The 22,637-nt window shown below is 33.2% G+C and overlaps 1 protein-coding gene across 7 annotated transcripts in view; it reads left to right on the top strand.

Moving 5' to 3' along the window:
* Nucleotides 1–22,637, top strand: part of WASHC4 (WASH complex subunit 4) — a 67,333-nt gene that overhangs the window by 25,990 nt on the left and 18,706 nt on the right. For 6 of the 7 annotated variants that reach the window (XR_004351784.1, XR_004351785.1, XR_004351783.1 and 3 more), the window contains exons 16-30: nt 88–195; nt 708–854; nt 979–1,058; nt 2,414–2,519; nt 3,122–3,238; nt 4,387–4,555; nt 4,833–4,987; nt 6,628–6,702; nt 8,410–8,514; nt 11,108–11,242; nt 13,129–13,237; nt 17,001–17,067; nt 17,568–17,654; nt 19,569–19,716; nt 22,028–22,124. Coding sequence is in view for 4 of the 7 variants with exons in the window: in XM_032645783.1 (XP_032501674.1) it covers nt 88–195; nt 708–854; nt 979–1,058; nt 2,414–2,519; nt 3,122–3,238; nt 4,387–4,555; nt 4,833–4,987; nt 6,628–6,702; nt 8,410–8,514; nt 11,108–11,242; nt 13,129–13,237; nt 17,001–17,067; nt 17,568–17,654; nt 19,569–19,716; nt 22,028–22,124 (1,705 nt within the window). In the remaining 3 variants the exon portion in view is untranslated. The remainder of the gene's footprint in view (nt 1–87; nt 196–707; nt 855–978; nt 1,059–2,413; nt 2,520–3,121; nt 3,239–4,386; nt 4,556–4,832; nt 4,988–6,627; nt 6,703–8,409; nt 8,515–11,107; nt 11,243–13,128; nt 13,238–17,000; nt 17,068–17,567; nt 17,655–19,568; nt 19,717–22,027; nt 22,125–22,637) is intronic. The other variant, XM_032645785.1, reaches the window with a different exon arrangement.

The raw sequence follows: 22,637 nt of genomic DNA, 5'->3' as shown, positions 1-22,637 counted from the left end.
ACCTAGCTCAAGGTCATAAAGATATGCTATAATTTTACCTAAACGTTTTGAGTTGATTTTCATAAAATCACTTGTGATTCTTTTTAGGCAATAGAACATATGTTCTACAGGAGAAGCCTGGTTGTGGCTGATTCAGTCTCACATATAACACAGCACCTTCAGCATCAGGCTCTTAATTCTATTTCCATGGCCAAGGTATGAAAGTTTGTATGTATTCAGCATAATTATATCATCTTTCTATTTTGCCCTTCCTGTTGTTTTATTTGTGTTTTCTAGTTAAACCTGTGTACTCCATTTCTTCAAACACAATATTCTTGGTTATAATCTCCATGGTATTTTATGATTTTACTTAGAGTGATCAGGGTTATCTTTACTCTGAACTTGTAGCATTAACACAGTTCTATTAAAAAATGACATATTATGCATTTTAAAAATATGATGCATCTTCTTTTAAGAAATGATTTTCTTATTACATCAATACAGTAATTTTGAAGTATGCCTAGTAATTTGCTGTCCCTGACAGTGCTCAGCGATAATGTTATGGCAGTAAAGCATCGAACATTATCACAAGAAGCTGAATGGGGAAAGTATTTGTCTAAGTGCTCTTAAATTGAATCATGGAAAAGATAACAGAAATTTTTCTTCTGCATCTTTTGTTATTGCCTCAGATTTAAAGCTGATATTTCCTGTTTTCTTTTATCTTTAAGAAAAGAGTAATTTCTGACAAAAAATATAGTGAACAGCGTCTTGATGTGCTCTCTGCTCTAGTTTTGGCTGAAAACACTCTAAATGGACCAAGCACAAAGCAACGACGACTTATTGTTTCTTTGGCACTAAGTGTTGGCACACAAATGGTAAGTGTATTGCTATTATTTATGGAATAAAAGTGAGATCTGAGGTTTCACACTTCCCTTATTACTGACCTAAGAAACCTGTCTTACAAGTGCAATTTCTCTGCCTTTTTCCCCTCCCTGATAGAAAACATTTAAAGATGAAGAACTCTTTCCACTTCAAGTAGTCATGAAAAAGCTGGATCTTATCAGTGAACTTAGAGAAAGGTAAGTAGGTATATGTAATGATACTCAAAAGATAGGGGTAATGGAAACATCAGGGCTTTTTTTTTTTTTTTTAAGGATAGCAAGACAAGGAATATAACTTAGGAATATAACTTAGGTAGACCATTAGTTCCTGTTCATAACTTCTACTTTAGACTAAAAGTAGACTGTGACAAGCGATCATATTTCTTTAACTTTGCTTCTACAGTAAGAATGTAGCTTTTGGAAGAACTCACATGAGAAAATATGATATAGCCCTTAGAGCATCTGGCAGACCCTGGAACATTATTGTGATCGTTGTGATGTGTATCTGTGATGGACTTAAAATTGCTGCTTTATAACAAGACTTCATCTATTTGTGAGAGACTTAGAGCCATCTCACATAGTCTTCTGTAATTTTATTTGGGGCATGAATTTGAATTACATTGTTGGGTAGCCAATCACTAATACGAATTAGGTTTTGGAAGGCTTATTTATATAGCTCCTGTGGCTTTATTGTTTTCTTTTTATTAAGCAAGCAGTAAGTTTCTTAATGGGAAAGTGGGTCTTCTGAATTTTGATTCCCAGCCGAATTAAGGTTTCAGCACAATTTGTATTTAATGCTCATATTTGTAACATGATGTTTTTGTTGTTCTGAGAAGCTCGATTTTTGTAGTTAGTGGCATTTAACTTTCCACCCTTGGTAGAAATACTGAGCCTTCTTTACTCTAAGATACTTAATGATCATTTTGTTGCCTGATAATGTGTGAGATAGTCACTTAGCACAGATTATAGACAGGTTGAGTGCGACTGGTTTTTGTTGTTGTTGTCATTGTTTTGGTCACAGTTTTTTGAAAAGTCTCCATTTCAGCTTTGAGACAGGTGCATGTGATGCAGGTCTTGTAAGTCTAGTCATATCAAATAATATTGAAAATAAATTTATTTTAAACTCAAAGTTATCTGTATATATTTTTTAATACCTTTATTGGAGTATAATTGCTTTACAATGTTGTGTTAGTTTCTGCTGCACAACAAAGTGAAAGAGCTGTAAGTACACATATATCCCCATATTCCCTCCCTCTTTAGCCTCCCTCCCACTCTCCCTATCCCACCCTATATTGTTTCTTAAGTATGCTTTAACACTGAAGTGTATTTGCAGAATTTTGACAGTGTCGGGTATTGGAGTGTTTTGTTACTGTTGTTCAATTTGAAAAATATTTATTTTGTGGCTTTTCTATACTAATTTTGGGTTAAATGATGTAAGGAATACAAAAGAGTAAGACAGAGCTTTTACCCTTATGATACATAATATCATTCCTTTTATTATTTTTTTGGGTTACTTCAATTTTGGTACCACTAATTATTACTTTACATTGTAGAGTCCAAACACAATGTGACTGTTGTTTTTTATACTGGCATCGAGCTGTCTTCCCAATTTATTTAGACGATGTATATGAAAATGCTGTTGATGCAGCCAGATTACATGTAAGTAAAGAATAATGTAAAGAATAAACCCATCATTTTTTTAGTCACTGTGTAAACCACTTTAATTAATTTAAAAATAGATCATTTAATAAACTTTTAAAACTGCTGATGCTGTTTTTTAACAGTGCTATGCATATTCAATAAAATTTATATAGTCTTAGATAAATTTTATATTACTACTAATGAATTAATATATATTTCACTCTTCTCATATTCCTAATCATTCTCATTGCACTGGGTTTTAGTTTGTGTCAAAATAATATGACTTATTTGTCAGTAAGTTATATGTTGTTCAGATCTTTCCGTTTCTTTATGGAAATGAGTGTATTTGAATGTTCAAGGTAGGAAAAGGATAAGTTAATGTGCATTTTTTGTATACTTAAAGTATATGCTTCTGAGAATAAAATTCAACTCTTACTTAGGAAAGTAAGATATATGCTTCTGAGAATAAAATTCAACTCTTACTTAGGAAAGTAAGATAGTCATGTGTAAAAAAGCCTTCAGATTGAGGTTTTGTCTTTTAAGGTAGGTGATTAACTTTTGTAATATAATTTAGAAATGTAATTTTTCTAAATTCACGTACATTCTACTTTTCGTCTTAGTACATGTTCAGTGCTTTACGTGACTGTGTACCTGCTATGATGCACGCAAGGCATTTAGAGTCCTATGAAGTACTTCTGGATTGCTATGACAAGGAAATCATGGAAATTTTAAATGAGGTAACATATTTTGAGATTGAAAAGCTTAAAACATGTCTAGAATGCAATGTTTAGAAAAACTTTTTGGATTGAAGCAGGTTTTCACAAATTTAAGATTATTATTGTAAATCACAAAGGAACTATCACTATTGTGCTAAATTGGTCTTTAATTCCTAATTTTTAATATAGAAATCCAGGAATTTGGAAAACTTTTTTTTACTTTAGTAAGTAGTATATTTGAATTTAAAGTTCTGTTTGTTAGAAGAATACAAATGGAAAAGTTGGTTTGACTATTGTCTGCAGCTGATGGTCATATAGTTAAGGTAACTTAACTATTAATGTTTTATTGAATTTCATTTGGAAAGCTAATGACTGAAATATTTTATATTTAAAAGTATAAAGCCTATTACTTGTGTAACAGATAATTTGAGTGCAACATAGTACATCCGTCCCTGTTTTAATGAAGTGTGTATTATAAACACTGATATCTTTAAAATTAAATTTCCAACTAGCAGTATTTTTGTATGGAGGGAGGAATTAAAAATGAGTAAACTTCACAATATAAACCTTATATAGGTTTGATAAAATTGTGAAATTTTTAAATATAATTTCTCATATTAAATACTTGTATTTAGAAAATAAGATACATGTCTGGCCAGTACTTAGAACCCCATGGTACACCAGAAAAAATGATCAATTTCATTGCCTTTAGCTCAGTGAGTTTTGTGATTTTTTTTTTTTTAATGATTATTACAAGGAAGCTTTTAAAAATTTTTCTCTCTTGCATATTCTCAGGACCTTTCCTCCTTTGTTGCCAGTTTCTATAAATTTTTTGCTTTATATTATATATTCATGTTCCTTGTAATGAAGCCATCCGACGTTAGCTTTTGATTTCTTTTTCAAGGGTGTTATACTTAAAATACTAATGAATTCATTAGAACTCATCTAACTGCTCCCTGGTCAAAAATAATTATTGATTTCAATAGACAGCAAATAATTTCACTCTCCCAATAAAATAATATTTTACCGTAGAGTATTTAGACTCTTAAACCAGTTTGACACATTTTTTCAGTATTAAAGCTCTAACAGTGAGAACATAGACATCTAGAAGAATAATACAATTAGAATATTATTTTGAAAAATTAAGATAGCAATTCTTTTGTGAATAGCATTTGCTGGACAAGTTGTGCAAAGAAATAGAGAAGGACCTGCGACTTTCTGTGCATACTCATTTAAAGCTGGATGACAGAAACCCTTTCAAAGTTGGCATGAAAGACCTGGCCCTTTTTTTCTCTCTGAATCCAATTCGGTTTTTCAATCGTTTCATTGACATTCGAGGTGAGTGTTCTGGTTTCCTTCTTAGGGTCATATTCTATATCTGTTTGCCCTGTTAAAGAGCAAATAACAAAAACAAAACCTTGAGAAAATCTTTCTTTGTATTAGTGCATTTATTCTTGAATTCCTTTTTGTTTCTTCATTTTTATTTTCCTAGCACCTTATTTTAAAGGAAGAAATTTAATGTTCAAAGGCAGGTTGTTTCCTTTTTAATTTCATTTCTCTTCCTTTCCTGCTGTTCATGAATCAGAAAAGTTTTGATTGTTTTTTTTTTTTTAAGCTTATGTAACTCACTACCTAGACAAGACTTTCTACAATCTAACGACAGTAGCTCTTCACGACTGGGCCACTTACAGTGAAATGAGAAATTTAGCTACTCAGCGTTATGGATTGGTTATGACCGAGGCACATCTTCCTAGTCAGACTTTGGAACAGGTATAGTATAAACTGTTCTTGGTATAGTCCGATTGTAGCATGATAACAGTATTTCTCTAAGAAAAATTCTTTCTTTTTACTTTATATAGTACATGTTTATATTCCAAGAAAAAACCTCATACTTGAGAAGAATAAAAAATTAGATGGTGCTAAATTGCTTTATGAAAGAATTTACCATAGCCTTCCAAATGTTTATACTTCTCCTTTTGTTGAAAATTTGAAATATACATAGATTTATATACAGCTTTTCAGAAACGTGTCGGGATAGTGAGGTGACTTCTGCCGAATTTTAAAAAGTTTAATCAAGGTGACAGTTAAGGATTTTAAACCTAAATACAATATATAAGCTTTAATATCTTAGAAAATTGGTTAAATTTATGTAATTGTATTTGTCTTAAAATGAGGAGTGCAAACAAGTATTTAGGTTTACTAATTCAATAAGCTGATTTACAGTATGGCAGTATTTCATGAGTGCAAAGGTTTGTTTTCAGTTAATGTGCATGTAATTCTTTCTAAGATAATCCAGATAATGTTTACCAAAAAATCTTAATTCAGTTCCAAAAGTTAAAGATCATAATTTTTCATTCATCTTACTGCATATATAGGGACCAATTGCAGGATCAGTCTGTATATCCTTTCATTCATTTATTTATAAATTTAATATTTACTGAAAACATGCTAGACACTGAACTACATTTAGGGATACAAAAATAAATAAAAACAGTCTCAGCTCATGTGGGAGAAAAAAATGAGTAAATAAATTTTTAGATTAAAACATGAGAAAATTTATAATAAAAGCTTAATCAAAGGAGTATTGTGATATTACTTTGAGCCCCAATTAGAAAAGCTGTGGAACAGTTTGTATGATACCATTAGGTATTAGAGTAATAACTGAAGAAAGAAGGATTCTTGTTAGGTAACTTGTATATTAAAAGTGGTCTAGTATGATTAAAAGAAGCATAAGGATTTGGAATTCGATTTTTTTAAATCCCTGGGTTCTGCTTCTTCCTAGTTTCCTTGCGGAACTCCCTTAGCTTCATTTTCTTCAGCTGTGGAATTAAGAAGAATAATACCTCATTTTGGCGAATTCCATATAAAGAACCTTGCACAATGCCTGAAAAATAGTATATATTTTATAAATGTATACTGTTTATATATAATACACATATTCTGGCTATTATATATAGAATAATAGCCAGAATCTGGCTTTTATTTTAGAATCTTTTAGAATCTAAAATAGAATTCTAAAATTCTAAAATCTAAAATAGATTCTAAAATCTATTTTTATAATCTGGCCATTAGTTTACTTTGCAAAAAATATAGAAAAGATCCTTGGGAAGACAGATATTCTCAAGAGTGGTGGCAAAATGATTGTGAGTCATGGATCTTTGAAATTTTAAATTTAACCGTTCCTTTCTACACAAAAGGAATAAGATAACAAGCAGTCAGATTTCCCCAAGCAGATAGTCCTAACTGTACATGTCTGAAGACTCTTTTTAACTTTTGGTTGTACTTTTTGTATAGTTGTTCTTTAAAATAATTTAAAAATATTGGGAGACTTTGTATAAGCAGTAAGTCACTATGTTGATATGTCTGATTACTTTAATAATAATAGAACTTCTTTGTGGATTGTTTTGTAGGGCCTGGATGTCTTGGAAATTATGAGAAACATTCATGTATTTGTGTCTCGATACCTCTATAATCTCAACAATCAAGTGAGTGAGTTTCAGAAAAAAATTTTTTTTATTAAAAAAATTTTTTAAATATCTTTATTGGAGTATAATTGCTTTACAATGTTGTGTTAGTTTCTGCTATATAGCAAAGTCAATCAGCTATATGTATACATATATCCCCATATCCCCTCCCTCTTTAGCCTCCCTCCCACCCTCCCTATCCCACCCCTCTAGGTTGTCACAAAGCATTGAGGTGATCTCCCTGTGCTATGCACCAGCTTCCCACTAGCCATCCATTTTACATTTGGTAGTGTATATATGTCAGTGCTACTCTCTCACTTTGTCCCAGCTTCCCCTTCCCCCCACCCCCATGTCCTCAAGTCCATTCTCTATGTCTGTGTCGTTATTCCTGCCCTGCCACTAGGTTCATCAGTACCATTTTTTTAGATTCCATATATGTGTGTTGGTATATGGTATTTGTTTTTCTCTTTCTGACTTACTTCACTCCGTATGACAGACTCTAGGTCCATCCACCTCATTACAAATAACCCAGTTTTGTTCCTTTTTATGACTGAATAATAGTCCATTGTATAAATGTGCCACATCTTCTTTATCTGTTCATCTGTCGATGGAGATTTAGGTTGCTTCCATGTCCTGGCTATTGTAAATAGTGCTGCAGTGAGCATTGTGGTACATGACTCTTTTTGAATTATGGTTTTCTCAGGGTATATGCCCAGTACTGGGATTGCTGGGTCATATGGTAGTTCTATTTTTAATTTTTTAAAGAACCTCCATACTGTTCTCCATAGTGGCTGTATCAATTTACATTCCCACCAACAGTGCAGGAGAGTTCCCTCCCTTTTCTCCACACCCTCTCCAGCATTTTTTGTTTGTAGATTTTTTGATGATGGCCATTCTGACCGATGTGAGGTGATACCTCACTGTGGTTTTGATTAGCATTTCTCTAATGATTAGTGATGTTGAGCATTCTTTCATGTGTGTGTTGGCAATCTGTATGTCTTCTTTAGAGAAATGTCTATTTAGGTCTTCCACCCATTTTTGGATTGGGTTGTGTGTTTTTTTGATATTGAGCTGCTTGTATATTTTGGAGATTAATCCTTTGTCAGTTGCTTTGTTTGCAAATATTTTCTCCCATTCTGCGGGTTGTCTTTTTGTCTTGTTTATGGTTTTGTTTGTGGTGCAAAAGCTTTTAAGTTTCATTAGGTCCCATTTGTTTATTTTTGGTTTTGTTTCCATTACTCTAGGAGGTGGGTCAAAAAGGATCTTGCTGTGATTTATGTCATAGAGTGTTTTCCTCTACGAGTTTTATAGTGTCTGGCCTTACATTTAGGTCTTGAATCCATTTTAAGTTTATTTTTCTGTATGGTGTTAGGAAGTGTTCTAATTTCATTCTTTTACATGTAGCTGCACCACTTATTGAAGAGGCTGTCTTTTCTCCATTGTGTATTCTTGCCTCCTTTGTCAAGGATAAGGTGACCATAATGTGCATGCAAGAAAAATTTTTTTAATGTAGAAAGGCTGAGGGGCAAAGAATTGATTCTCAATAGTGCAAGTTAGTAAAATAAAGAAGACAAAAAATAATTGTTTAGAGATCATCTTGTTTATTCCTTTGCTTTGACTGTATTATCATTTTGAATGACTTTTCAATTATCTTTAATAAAATAAAATTGTAAAATTCTTGGGTTAACTGGCCAGTGTTTGCTACTGATTGTGTTTGTTTCATTACAGATTTTTATTGAACGAACAAGCAATAACAAACATTTGAACACTATTAACATTCGGCATATTGCTAATTCAATTCGAACACATGGCACAGGAATCATGAATACAACAGTAAGAACCTTCTGGGAGGGAGGTTGTGTGGGTAATAGACCCCTGTTGAATTTGGTAGTTTGAAAAGTAGTTTTTTTCATCAAATATTCTGGTAAATATACATTATTGCTTGTTTATATTATACCTTAATGTCCATTTTTCTGTTTGGTATAATTAAAATGTCTGTCACTGAAATTGTATTAGATGTCATGGAAGCTTTGTAATTCAAAAGGCACCTTAGGGACTTCCCTGGCGGGCCAGTGGCTAAGACTTCTTCTTCCAATGCAGGCGGTGTCAGTTTGATCCCTGGTCGGGGAGCTAAGATGCCACATGCCTCGCAGCCAAAAAATCCAAAACATAAAACAGAAGCAGTATTGTAACAAATTCAATAAAGACTTTAAAAATGGTCCACATCAAGAAAAATCTTAAAAACAAAAAAAGGCACTTTAGAATGTTTTACCATCTTAAAATCATCATTATAAATAACATTGGAGATTTGAGGACATCAGCATAAGTATATATCTGGGTGGATTGTTTGATATTTTCTGTTGCTTCTGAAAGCAACAGTGAGGTATCACCTCACACCGGTCTGAAAGCAAATCATTGATAGTTTATTTAACATCAGTCATGCTCTTTTTTTGGGAGGGCGTTTACTAGTTTTTTGATATCTATAAAATAGCAATTTGCTGAAAAAATATCTTGAATCTTCTTAGAAATGGGCATTCAGTCACTTGCAAGAATCATTTGAGCTTATATGCTATGTTTCCTTCAATGGAAAAAGAGAAGTCTTTAAATTTACCTGGTTTTCAGGCCACAGTTTCTCCTTGAGGAAAGAAGAATGCAAATGTTTAAATAGTAAAGTGTTCTTAAGCGTATTTGGGAGTAAGGGAATAGGGAGAAGTTACATGACTGGAAAGTTACATAGGGACCATTTTAGTGTAGTGGGGAAGCCATTGATGTCTTTGAGCTGATAAGTAATGTGATTGGAGCTCTGTTAGTGGTTACCAATAGAGGAAGGGGCCATAGGTAGTCAGAGTTTCAAATTTAAAACAAGGAGTTATCCATGTAGAGATGTCTGAGCCTTTCAGGATGAATAAACTCTGAACCTTTAAGGATCAAACTCTTCTTTGACCTCATCTGTCAAACACTCATTCATGTAACAGATACAATTATGCTCATATTTTATGTGTCTCAGGCACTATGCTGGGCACTGGGATAAGAAAAACAGACATTTCCTGCTGTCATAGTAATTGTACTCTAGCAGGAAAAACAGTTGTTAATCAGTTAACCACACTAATGAATGTAAATTCCTGATGTCTGGTGATGATGAGGTGAGCATAGAAGAAATAAGATCAGAGGCTGGCAGAGTTACCCACTCTTAAGAACGGAAAGGATATGGGCTTCCCTGGTGGCGCAGTGCTTAAGAATCTGCCTGCCAGTGCAGGAGACACGGGTTCGAGCCCTGGTCTGGGAAGGTCCCACATGCCGCGGAGCAACTAAGCCCGTGCACCACAACTAGTGAAGCCCACGCGCCATAGAGCCCATGCTCTGCAACAAGAGAAGCCACCACAATGAGAAGCCTGCGCACCACAACGAAGCGTAGCCCCTGTTCGCCGCAACTAGAGAGAGCCCGTGCAGCAACAAAGACCCAACGCAGCCATGAATGAATAAATAAATAAGTGTATGGAAAAAAAGGAATGGAAAGGGTAAAGAAGAGACTACTTCTAAGACTACTACTGCTGAGGAGATCAAGAAAAAGCAATGTTTAAACCACAAGAAAAGTTCTGAGAAAGCACGCATTTATATAACTGGGTGATGAAGACTGTTGAAAAGGGCATACATGTGCAAAAATAATTAGTAATATTTGAGGGTGGTGGGGATGGAAATTAGTACAAGGCTTTCATCTATCGGTCAGAATTAATCTTGTTATTTTGACTTTAATCTCAGCTTCAATCCTACTTTTTCAGTGTTTTCTGAGTCTAGGTCAGGACCTTTTAACCCATTCTCAGAACACCTATACTTCTCATTTTAGAAATTATTGCAGTTGAGATATAATAGTTTATTTAACATATATTTGTCTTAAAATGCCTGTCCTGCTAGAATATACACTTCATGATGATGACCATGTCTAGCATGAGAGCAGGTACATTGCCTTGTACATAAGAGGTGCTCAAAATATTTATGGATAAATAATTGAATGTTTACTCTCTTCCTTCAGGAAAGGTCTCTTGCACCATGTTTCTTACTTTAGTATCGTTTTAGACATGTAGATTAGTAATAAGTAATCTTATGAATGGTGGAACATAGAAGCTTCTGAGTGTGGTTTATGACTTGAAGACTAGAGCGTCAAATCTGGTTTATGATTCTCACTATAGCTCTTAGTCGTCTTATGAAAGTATTTTCCATTTTTTTAATTTCTTTTTTCCTTTTGTGTCATAAAAATATTTAAGGGGAGCTTTTAGAAAGCTCTGTAAACTTGGGCAAAAAAACCCTTCATTTATTTAAATAATTCAGGTCCAACATGAATTAGACTTTATAAATATTTTATTCAGTAATACTGATTTGAAATTAATTTTCATAACGTTCTCCAATTTTTGAAATTTTAATTTTATAGGTTAATTTCACCTACCAGTTTTTGAAAAAGAAGTTCTATATATTTAGCCAATTTATGTATGATGAACATATCAAATCCAGATTGATTAAAGATATTCGGTTTTTCAGGGAAATCAAGGACCAAAATGATCATAAGGTATTTTTACATCTTCTTTTTAAGGTAGTTTGATTCAACTGTTGAGTATTATATAAGCATACCTTATATTACTGTGCTCTGCTTTATTGTGCTTCTCAGATACTGCCTTTCTTACAAATTGGTTTGTGGCAAACCTGTGTTTTCAGATGATGGTTAGCATTTTTTAGTAATAAAGTATTTTTAAATTAAGGCATGTACATTTTTTTTTACACATAATGGTATTGCACACTTAATAGACTGCAGTGCAATGTAAACATAACTTTTATATGCACTGGGAAACCACAAAATTCATGTTACTTTATTGCAATATTTGCTTCATTGTGGTGGTCTTGAACCAAACCTGCAGTATCTCCAAGGTTTGCCTGTATGGCAAATGTTTATGCTAAAATTCATTATGGGTTTTTTTTTCTCTTGGGGTTTTTTTTCTTTATTATTTTTCACATAACGTCTCCTCGATTTGGCTTCCTATTTTCTGTATTTTCCCTTGCAATTTCTTACTCTTTGCATTCACTGTAAACAAGTGTAAGGAAAAATTAAATGATCAGTGTAAGTCAGGTGTTACCTTTCTTTCTTTTAAAATAATACACAAGCAGAACATACTCATTTTGAAACATTTAGGCAATATAGAGTGCATAAACTAAATATCCTCCTTCATTTCTCTTTCCTTCCAGTTTCATTTTCTGGAGGCAGTTGCTATTAACAGTGTCATGTGATGCCCTCCAGATGTCTGTGATAAACATGTATTTGTGCATTACAAATACTGTTTTTCTTAACAAAAATGGACTAAAACTAAACATACTGTTTTGCAGTGTGCTTATCGCATGTCAGTACTTATAGGTCTACCTCATTTTTTTGAAGAGTTGATAGTAAAGATGTATACTGTAACTCCTTTAACCTTCTCCTACTGAGTGGATATTTAGTTTTTTCTGATTTTTCTGTGTTACAAATGGTGCTACACATAACATCTTTGAACATTTATCTGTGTGTTCAAATATTTTTGAAAGATTCCTTGAAGAGGAAAAGGGCAAAGAATATTTAAAATTCTGATACATATTGCCAAGTACTCTAAAAAACTGACAGTCCCACCTATAATTTATAAGAATGTCATTTTCCCTTCACCCTCAGGGCTAAGTTTTCCCATAGTGAAATGAAGAATCACAAGTGGTAACAGTACAGAGGCATATAGCCATGTGGATGGAGAACCAACAGGCTGAGATGGATCTTAACGTTTGATGTGCTGCATCCAGAACTGTCTTAAGCATCACCTAGTTCCAGCCCTTTTATACACTAGTTTAGTTCTTTTCAGTGTCAGAGCGGCAAAATATTACTTTCTGGTGAAATAATTATTAAAATTACAGATTACAGTTATCAGTACAAAATTATATTCACTCTCACCTTTATTGGAACAGAAGTTACTAGTGTTTAGAGAAATAAATAATAATACTGTTGTTGGATAAGTAGTTCCATTTTTTATTAATATAAAATGAGTAATTTTCTAAATCTTTTAATGGGCTAAGACTTGAAAAATTATAAATCCCTGATACTTCTCAGGCCATGGAAACTTGGTCACACATTTCTGAACAAATGTTTCTAGGAGGAATTGATTTCTTTTGTCTATCTGACAGAGTTGTTGGGTCTAGGGAGACAAATAATGTTGGTGGAAAACCTGAAGTTGATGGCATTAATAATTATTCTCCTTATTTAATTTGTATTGACCTTGAATATTGGTAGTTTTTGTGCTATAAATTTTTTGTCATCAGACTTCAGTGACTTCTTTTAAGTACAATGGAAATACAAAATTAGAAAGGACAGTGGATTGTCATGGTAGGCATTTTATGCTTTAGGGGTCTTTGTTAATAATGGTAGTCTTCAAATTATCTCTCTAGTATCCTTTTGAAAGAGCAGAAAAATTCAATCGAGGCATCAGAAAACTTGGAATAACCCCAGAGGGACAAAGCTACCTTGATCAGTTCAGGCAACTCATCAGCCAAATTGGTAAGTTACTGTAAAAGTGTTGGGAAATAAAGTACAAATCCCAAGAATCTATCTCATATATTAAGTATCTCATACGAATAAACTTCAATATGTGAGTGCCTGAGTTCAGCTTTATTCCACTAATAATTTCCTTTTCTTACCAGAAGTTTTTCAAGTATGATTAGACTGTTAGTGCATAATAATTGAGAGATTGTGGATTAATTTAAATAAATGAAATATTTATAAATATAATATAAATATTTTTGTGGATAAGCTCTTCAGTTAAATTAAAAATATAATAACTAACTCATCTCAAAGGCCATACTCATGGTAAATAGTCAACTGGTAACTATTTATTGGGTACCTACTCTGTTCAAGGCACTGTTTTAGACTTTTAAAAGTTAAGCCTAAATGCAAAGGTGTAAAATGTTTATGTGAAAACTTAACTAATAATTTTTCTATGCTACATCATTTCATATTTATATATAATATCTTGAGTTGTCCTTCTGCTTACAAGTAGAACTTGTTTTCTGAAATGTGTAATACTGTCTTTAAAAAGAACTGCATTTAAAAATAATCCTAGATTAAAAAAACTTTATGCTTACTAGAGCTTTTCACATATATTATCTCTATTAATATCCGCACAGTAACCCTTGAGGTAGGCACGTAGTCATGTTTTTAAAGATGAAAAAAGAGAAACACAAGAGAGATAAGTGGCGTTGCTGGGACTTTTTTGGCTCCAAGTCCAAAGGTGTTTTGTATTCTTCACAGTTGCAGACGCCAAGCAGTTAGTAAATTCTTATTGACTATACTTTGGTAAAATTGTGCCTCCTGAGATTCATTCATTCATTTATCAAACATTTATAAAGGCTCTGTTATACCAGATATTTTTCTAGATGCTGAGAATACAAATAGCCTTTGTTCTAAGGGGCTTTAAGTTTACTAGTGGGAAGGGTGTTATAAGCATTTAGTTAGGTAGTAAAGTCAGTGAGCACTAGCTTAAGTTTTATAAATTAATTGTTTTACATATTAGGCCTTTCTATTTTGTATTAGTACAAGAACTTAGAGAATTTTACCTTAGTAAATTTTTAATTTTAAACAATTTAATAATGAAGTATTTTCAAATAAGTACTTTTTTATTCATAGTGATATTTGATGACGTATTAGATTGTAAACGCTTGGAGCAATAGTTTTTAACCCTTTCTGAGAATCTGATGAAAACTCTGGATTGATTTTTGTTTTTCCCAGAACAATGCCCATATGCACGTTCACGTACATTTTTGCATATAGTATACTGGAGTTCAGATGCTCAAAGTCAGAGTCCATGGGCCTCAAATTAAGAGCTGTTTTTCTGGAGCAGTGTTGCTTAAAACTTCACTTAATTCATACACCAGTATGAGATTTTTTCCCCCATGTGAATACTGCCTGTAGTAGTATTTATTTCATGTTTTTATATTTTTTAAAAGTATAATTTTGTACTATGAAATTATCATTAAATCATGAGCTTAATATGCTAGTCATTTTTCCCCAGTACACATCAAAATACACATTTTCCCCCAATACACAAAAAATGACACCTCTGTTGCCACTAGCATGTATTCCGCAGTTGGCGCATATTATCCTTTTTACTTTGTTCCAGCATTTTATTCTTTATTCTCTTCTTAGGAAATATAAATTCTTTACCTCTGCCTATGAAAAATTGTAATGTGCTTTTGAGTGTCTTCACTCTCTTGAGAAAAGGAGTAAGGAATCTCAGAGCTGGGAGCAAAGTGAGAAGTCCTTTTGTCTAAGTCCTTTGCCTGCTGAAATAATTGACAACCATTAACATTTACTGAGCGTTTATTTACTATGTGCCAAGGCTGTTCTGAGTGCTTTATATGTTCTAATGCATGTAAAACTCACAATGTTATGAAGTAAATGTTATTTCCATTCATTCATTCCACAGGCTTATTGAGGACAACACAATGTTCCTAGGTGCTGGTGATACCTATGACAATAAACAAAGTCTTCGCCCCTTTAGAGCTTAATTTAACAGATGTGGAGACTAAGACACAAAGTTTATAACTTGACCTAGGTTTTACAGCTGTAAAGTACAGAGTCCATATTTGAACCCAACTAGTCTGGCTTCAGAGGTTTGCTCTTAACTGCTACTCCCTATTTGCTTCTCACTAGCACATTTGATCAGTCAGATACCAGTTCGACAATTTGGAGGAAAACAATCACACTAGATACTTGATGTTTTTAAGATGCATAAAGAAACATTTTAACATCATCTCTCATATTGAGATAAGCCTTAAAATAGATTCAGTAATACTACTTGAGGGTTTTAAAAGGTATCAGATGAGATTATGTATGTAAAGTACATATTACTATAATATATGGTTGTGAAATGTTAACAGTTTCTTACCTTTTTGTCTATTCTTTCTCCCAAGTAATTTCATTTCATTTGAGTAGGAAATGTTGGCTCTAGGGATAGAGCAGTGAAGAAAACAAAAGCTGTATCATGGATCTTGCATTCTAGTGGGATGAGACACAAAGAGATATATAATGTATCAGTGATAGGTGCTGAGTAAGCAGATGTAGTGGTGCTGGGCAGTGCTATTTAGTGATATTCAGGGAAAGCTCTAAGGAGGTGACATATGGGCAGGAACCTAAATAACATGAAGGAATAAGCCATGTGCATGCATAGCTAGGAAAAGAGTGTACCAGAAAGAGGCGACACTAAATGTAAAATGCCTGAGTCTGCTTGGCATTTTTGGGAAATAGGGGCTGGAATGGAGTTAGTGAAGACCTGAATGGTAGGGCATGGTATCAGAACAGCAGCAAGGGGCAAGATCATACAAGGCTGTGATGACCATGTTAGGAATTTGGATTTTATTCTGAGATGGAGAGCTATTGTAGAGTTTTCAGAAAAGGAATGAAGTGCTCCAACTTAGTTTTAAAAGAACCACCAGCCGCTATGTGAAGGAAACATTGTGAGGGGTGGGATGCTAAAGGTGGAAGTAGAGAGATCAGGAGGCCATTGCATAGCGCATTTCTAGGCAGGAGATGGTGCTGGTTTGGAATAGGGTGATAGCTGTGAAGGTGGTGAAAACTGGTTGGATTCTGGCTACATTTTGAAGGTAGAGCCAACATAATTTGCCCATTGATTAGATATAAAGTGTGAGAGAAAGGAAGGAGTCAGGGATGACTTCAGCGCATTTGGCCTGAGCTACTGGAAGGATAGAATTGTCAGTTTCTAAGGTAGAAAATATAATTGGGGGTGAAAATCTTGAGTTTGAGTTGAACTTACTAAATTAAAATTTCTCTTAGACATGTAGGTGTAGGCATTGGATAAAAAAGCCTAGAGGAGTAGCCCAGGTTGGAGATATTAGTTTTGGAGGCATCAAATAAGGATTTCTGAATATCACTTCCATCTGTGTGTGTGTATGAGAGTGAGAGAGAGACACAAACACATACTTAATGTGAGTGAAGAAATTATTGATATAGTAATATATTAAAGTGATTTTTTAAAAATGTAGTCAGCATTTAATGACTACAAGTGAAAGTTACATTTATTTTAAAAATATTTAATATAGATGTATATATGTACCTTTATATTTTAAGTGCACAAATATGTAAGTTTTATTTTTATGGAGCAAAAACTGAAGTGTAAAATACAGCAAAATCTCTTGCTACTTAGGAGTGGAAACCTTGTAATTGCTATAAATAACTGTATTCCTGATTATTAGAACTTAGAGTTATTTGTATAAACATCTGATTTTTTGTGTGTGTGGTTTTTAAGGTAATGCTATGGGCTATGTACGGATGATAAGATCTGGTGGCCTTCATTGTAGCAGCAATGCCATTAGGTATGGATGCAAACATATTTTTGCCTTGTTTATGCCATTTAGAAATGTCATTTAAATATGTCTTTTTTATAAGTAATAATGTAGAGAGGGTTTTTTTCTTTTTTTGTTGATACATTTTGAGATCAAATATGGAAGAAAATCATTAGTTGTACTAGTTAAATTTTTTCTCAAATTTTAAGACTACAGCAGACCGTTGAAAAGCTTTATTTAGTTAACTTATAAATAAAGCTTATAGTTAACTTAAGGTTATAGTTAATTTCTTTTATTGGTACAGTTTGTGAATGGTTCTATAGATTACATGATTTTTAAGGATAATTTGATTATTCATATATCTAAAATTCAATTGTGGAACTAAAGTGGTGATATTAATAATATAACTGAAATGCAAAATTCTTTCCAAAGATACAGTTGAAAAATTTAGAGTCTCGCAGTACTGCTTTCATATCTGTGTCAGTTGCACATATTTAACTTAATAAATTCCTTCCCAAATTCTTATGTAGATTTGTACCTGATCTTGAAGATATTGTAAATTTTGAAGAACTAGTAAAAGAAGAAGGTCTTGCAGAAGAAACATTAAAAGCAGCTAGGTAATCTGATTTTGGAATAATTTAAATTTGGAGATTTGAAAAGTATATGTTCATTTAAATGTTAAAGACAAGACTAGAGGGTAATATATAAACTTATATGTCAGTGTTTTTACTACGCAAGTAATGGTCTCAGTTTATGAAATATAATTTTTTCAAGACTACAGTATTCTGATGCCTTTCCAACTTCCCTAAAAGGAATCTTCTAGACCATGGGTTTCTAATACATGTGACTGTTGAACACCTGACATGTGGCTAGTCCGAATTGAAATGTGCTAAAGTGTAAAGTTCATAACTGGTTTTGATGATATAGTGTTTAAAAAAGAATGCCAAATATCTCATTAATAAAATTCATTTCATTTATTTCTTTTTACTCTTTTTAAATATTTCTATTTGCCAACTAGTATTTCTAGAATACTAGTCCTTCCTTTCATGTAATCTATACCAGCAGTGTCCAGTACAGTAGTCACTACCACATGTAGCTGTTGAATACTGGAAAGAGGGCTAATGGGACTAGGGAACCGAATTAAAATTTTTATTTCATTTAAATTTAAATAGCTAATGACTATCTTATTGGACAGTGCAGATCTACAGACTTGACTAAATGGTGATTTTGGAAAACAATTTAAAACTTGAGAGAGGCATGCAGAATTGTTAAGAAAGTCTTTAGAAAACTAAGTTATAGTATTAATAATTGTAACACTTATTGAGTCCTGGGCAAAGTGGAGACAATTTGAATATCAAAAAGAATAATGGTAGAAGTTGCTTATAATACATTGAATTTAAAAAAGAAACCGTGAGTATAGTGATAATAAGAAAAGTTGGAGAAGCAGAGGGAAAGTTCTTTTTTACAGTGCTAGCCAGCTAGTAAATACAGAAGGGATGAGAAAATTTAGGAAAAAAAACAGTTTTGCAACCATCACTGTAATGCTTGAAATGAGACAAATCATCAGTGGGTTCTCAAACATTTTTGGAGAACAGAGTATTCATTCACTGTGAAAAAATTATCTCAGAAATTGATTATTAATCACAAAGGGAAAAAACATCTTCACAATGCAGAGACTGATGTATTCCACCTTAACCAAGTGATCAAACTTAGCATCACCGGTAACAGGACATGCTGACATTATAGGGCCCCCTGATGTAATGTAATGGCAAGTACCTATTTTGTATTCTCACCCAAAATGTTTACTCATCAAGTGAAGGAAAGTTCATGGCAGGTGAAGTCATGGAGTTATGAGGTTATGATAATGAATTGATTATCTAAGTGGACATTAAGTCTTCCAGAATAATGGAGGAGAACTGGAGTAGGTCTCATAGTCCAAGATAAACACATGTAGAGCAGTGGTTAAAACTGTTATAGATGCCTGCTTTCAGGAGCGGGTAGTTGGATATAGTTGGATCATGAGTCTCAAAGGAGAGATTTCTAAGACCGTCTAGTGGTGGGGGAATAATAATTTGAAAGTGGTAATAGCTATACATAAGGGATGTAGGAGAAAAAGCAGTTAATGTTTCTGAAGGTCGAGTGGGAAGCTAAGTTCTTCAAAAGGAGATGGGTTTCAGTTGAGGTAAGGAGGTATAGAAGAAGTGTTAGTGAAGAGATTTAAGATGAAAACGAATTTATTCACAATGAAATGGAATTCTACAGGGCTCATTGTGAGAAGAAGAAATAGAAAATTCTATAAAGTTCCAAGAGGCCCTACATATTCTGTTTTAGGGACTAAGTTAATTAAATCATATTGATTAGCCTCTGTCCATAAAAAAATGAGTTCATTCTGAACCCCAAGGAAGTTTACTTAGAGGTGTCTTATATTTCACATTTTTGAGTGCTCTCATCTAAACTAATGAGAAGTGGATTTTAAAAGCCACATCTTCTTTTGAGAAAGGAACCAAGTAAATAATTTTTTTGCATTTTAGGCATTTGGATTCCGTCCTCAGCGATCACACACGAAATTCTGCCGAAGGCACAGAGTATTTCAAAATGCTTGTGGATGTTTTTGCTCCAGAATTTCGAAGGCCGAAGAATATACATCTCCGAAATTTCTATATCATTGTTCCACCTCTGGTGAGTATTTTTAGTACCCAAAATGAATTTTTTGAAAAAGTATTAATAAATAGATCCAGTTTTTTTTACAGCAGGAAATGCAAACAGACTATATTGTTGACTTTCTAGTTGTAGATAAAACCAAATGTGGTCTCAGTGAATGCGGCCTAGAATTTTTACTTATTAGCTATGTAGAATGAGACTTATTCGTAGTTCAGATAGATTCTTATTTGTTCATAACAGCCAGAGAAACCCTAGTGTGATTTAAATTACTTGAGCATACACTATTTTATACACACACACACACACACACACACACACATACACACATATACACATATAATCTTTGGGCTGAATTATACCATATAGTCATTTTAAGTGATTAGTGTAGACTGTTAAAATATGAAGTATTTCTTAAAAGCATACTATTTGAGGACAACTTCTGTATTTTTGGTAGTAAATATTAACATCTAAGCTAAAATTTTAGTGCTTTCTTGTTGTAGTATATGGTATGTTTTGCTCTAATTCTGTAGTTGGCATCGTAAAAATAGCTCAAGTTAACCAAAATCGCAATATAAAAACAATTGTCACAGTGGGGAAAATGGAGTTAAGAGGTTAGAGAGGTATATATAGCAATAAGAGTTATTTTTCTATAAAGGTTTCTATAACAAAGCTCTTTCTTAAAACATTTGTAAATGGATAGCTCTAAAATCTAAATATCACTGAGCAGACGTAGCTTTTGATTACATCTAACTTTGATCAAGTTATAACTTTTCACATTGCTGCCTGAATTAACACATACGTTCCTAACATATTAGAACCATTATTATCCATTGAAAGCAGCTGATGGTCTATGGACAGCTTTTTTCTTCACGCATTTTCCTTTCTACTGTTTTTTTTTATACGTTAATTGTTAATGCTCTATTATAATAATTGTTATGTAGCAAAAATGTCCACAGTTATCTGATAGGCATTATCTTTTCATCTTCAGATATGAATAGAAGTGTCAGATTGGAGGTGAATCTATCTTAGTTATACTTTGATAATAGTGTAGTTAACTCATGGTGAGTTCTCACCATCTTTCTTTAATTTGAAGTCATGGTAAATAGCAATGGCAAACTGTTGTGGGATTGAGGAAGAGTCTAGTTTTGCAGAGCTGCTGTCAGAATTCAGTTAGTGATGGAGAAAACAAGAGGGATTACAAACACTACAAAGAAGAGAAGTATAGGACACTATTCTTGTGTCCTTGAGTTTATAATCTAATTCCAGAAAGAAGACAAACATAAATGAGATATCTAAATATTTAAGTAACAGTTGACAAAGATTTTATAAAATGTGATTAATTGCCAAGTAAGTTTTACAGGCAAAAAAAGTGGAACTTGATAATCTTGTTTACAGTGTAGGCTATTATAGTACTTATCACACTGTACCATAATTATTTTTAAACAGGTCTCTCTATATCCCAGTGCTGTGCTATCCTTTTGTAGCCCCTGATGGCTACTTAAATGTAAATTAGTTAAAATTTTATGAAGAAATTCAGTTCAGTTCCTGAGTTTTACCGTACACACTTCCAAGTGCACAGTGGCATGTGTGGCTGGTGGCTTACTGCATTGGACAGTGTAGATACACAGCATTTCTGTCATTGCCAGGAGTGCTGCTCTATAGAGTGTGAACTCTTTGATGGTATTCATTTTTTATTGTAATTATTTAATAATGCCTGGTATTATTATTATTAAGTTTCACTAAATATTTGTTGAATAAATGCTATGATTAGATAAGGTATTTCAGAGGAGCTAAACTTTTAGGGAAGTGCCTTTTTTGGGGGGAATTTGTTTATCCAAATGACTACTAAGCCTTTTAAACTGAGAATATGGTAAGAACTACTATTGTAGAATGAATTGGGTGGGCAGAAGTAAGGACTGCCATGCTTAAGAGTGCTTAAGCTTTTAAGTAAAGCAGGCCTACTTTTCTGACCACAACTTTGATTTAGAGTATGACTTTAGGCAAGTTACTAAACCACTCAAGTCTCAGTGCCTTCATTTGTTAAATGTGCATAATATTTTAGAATGAACCATACACAAAAGCGCTGTGCTTGGGTTAAGTGGTGATTGAGGGAGTGCTCATATTTAAAGGACTTGGAAAGAAGAGCCATTAAGAGATACTTACACAGATTATGACCTCACCAAGAGGCTATTTATATGAGGGAAATGTTTCAAATCAAAAGGACAAGAGCTTAGAAGAGATCCTGTTTATAATTTCTGAAATGTCTGTTTTAGGAACTGAAGATCTTTTAGCACAATTGTTTCTCTAATATGTTGTTATATCTTTTTAGACCCTCAACTTTGTAGAGCATTCCATTAGTTGCAAGGAGAAATTGAATAAAAAAAATAAAATTGGAGCTGCCTTTACTGATGATGGCTTTGCCATGGGTAAGCTTAGTGGAATTGTTTTCTCATGAATTTTATGTTTACCTTACAATGGATTTTTCAGAATGTTTGCTTGAGAATAGAGCTATGTGCTCTTTGTAGATTTGTTTTTCACGAGCAGTGTTTTATTGTATTTTTTGGCTGGGTCATCTGATTGACCATTACTTATACTGTTGTTCATGCTCCTTTGGTATTGCTAATCACTTAGAGTGGTTGGACCTAATTATTTAGGCTTTGTTTTTGTTGTGGTTTTATTTACAGTTTGAGCATCTTGTATTTAGTTTCCTGTAGCTTCCTAGTTGTTGTCTATTTAGCAGTGGAAGTTTTTCCCCACCTTTACAGCCATATGTTATCTCCAGGTGATTTTCATAGCCATGTTATTTCTTCTTGATTGGCCTTTTTTTTAGTTCTTTATATGTTTTTAAGGAGGAATTAAGCCATGTTGCTAAACTTATTCATTTGTGCTGTAAAATGTAATTTGAAAGAGGATTAATTCAAAATGGTTAGCTTAATTTT

The sequence above is a fragment of the Phocoena sinus genome, chromosome 10 (genome assembly GCF_008692025.1).
Source record: "Phocoena sinus isolate mPhoSin1 chromosome 10, mPhoSin1.pri, whole genome shotgun sequence".
In the NCBI taxonomy this organism is placed as follows: domain Eukaryota; kingdom Metazoa; phylum Chordata; class Mammalia; order Artiodactyla; family Phocoenidae; genus Phocoena; species Phocoena sinus.
This window is presented reverse-complemented; position numbering and strand designations above follow the sequence as displayed.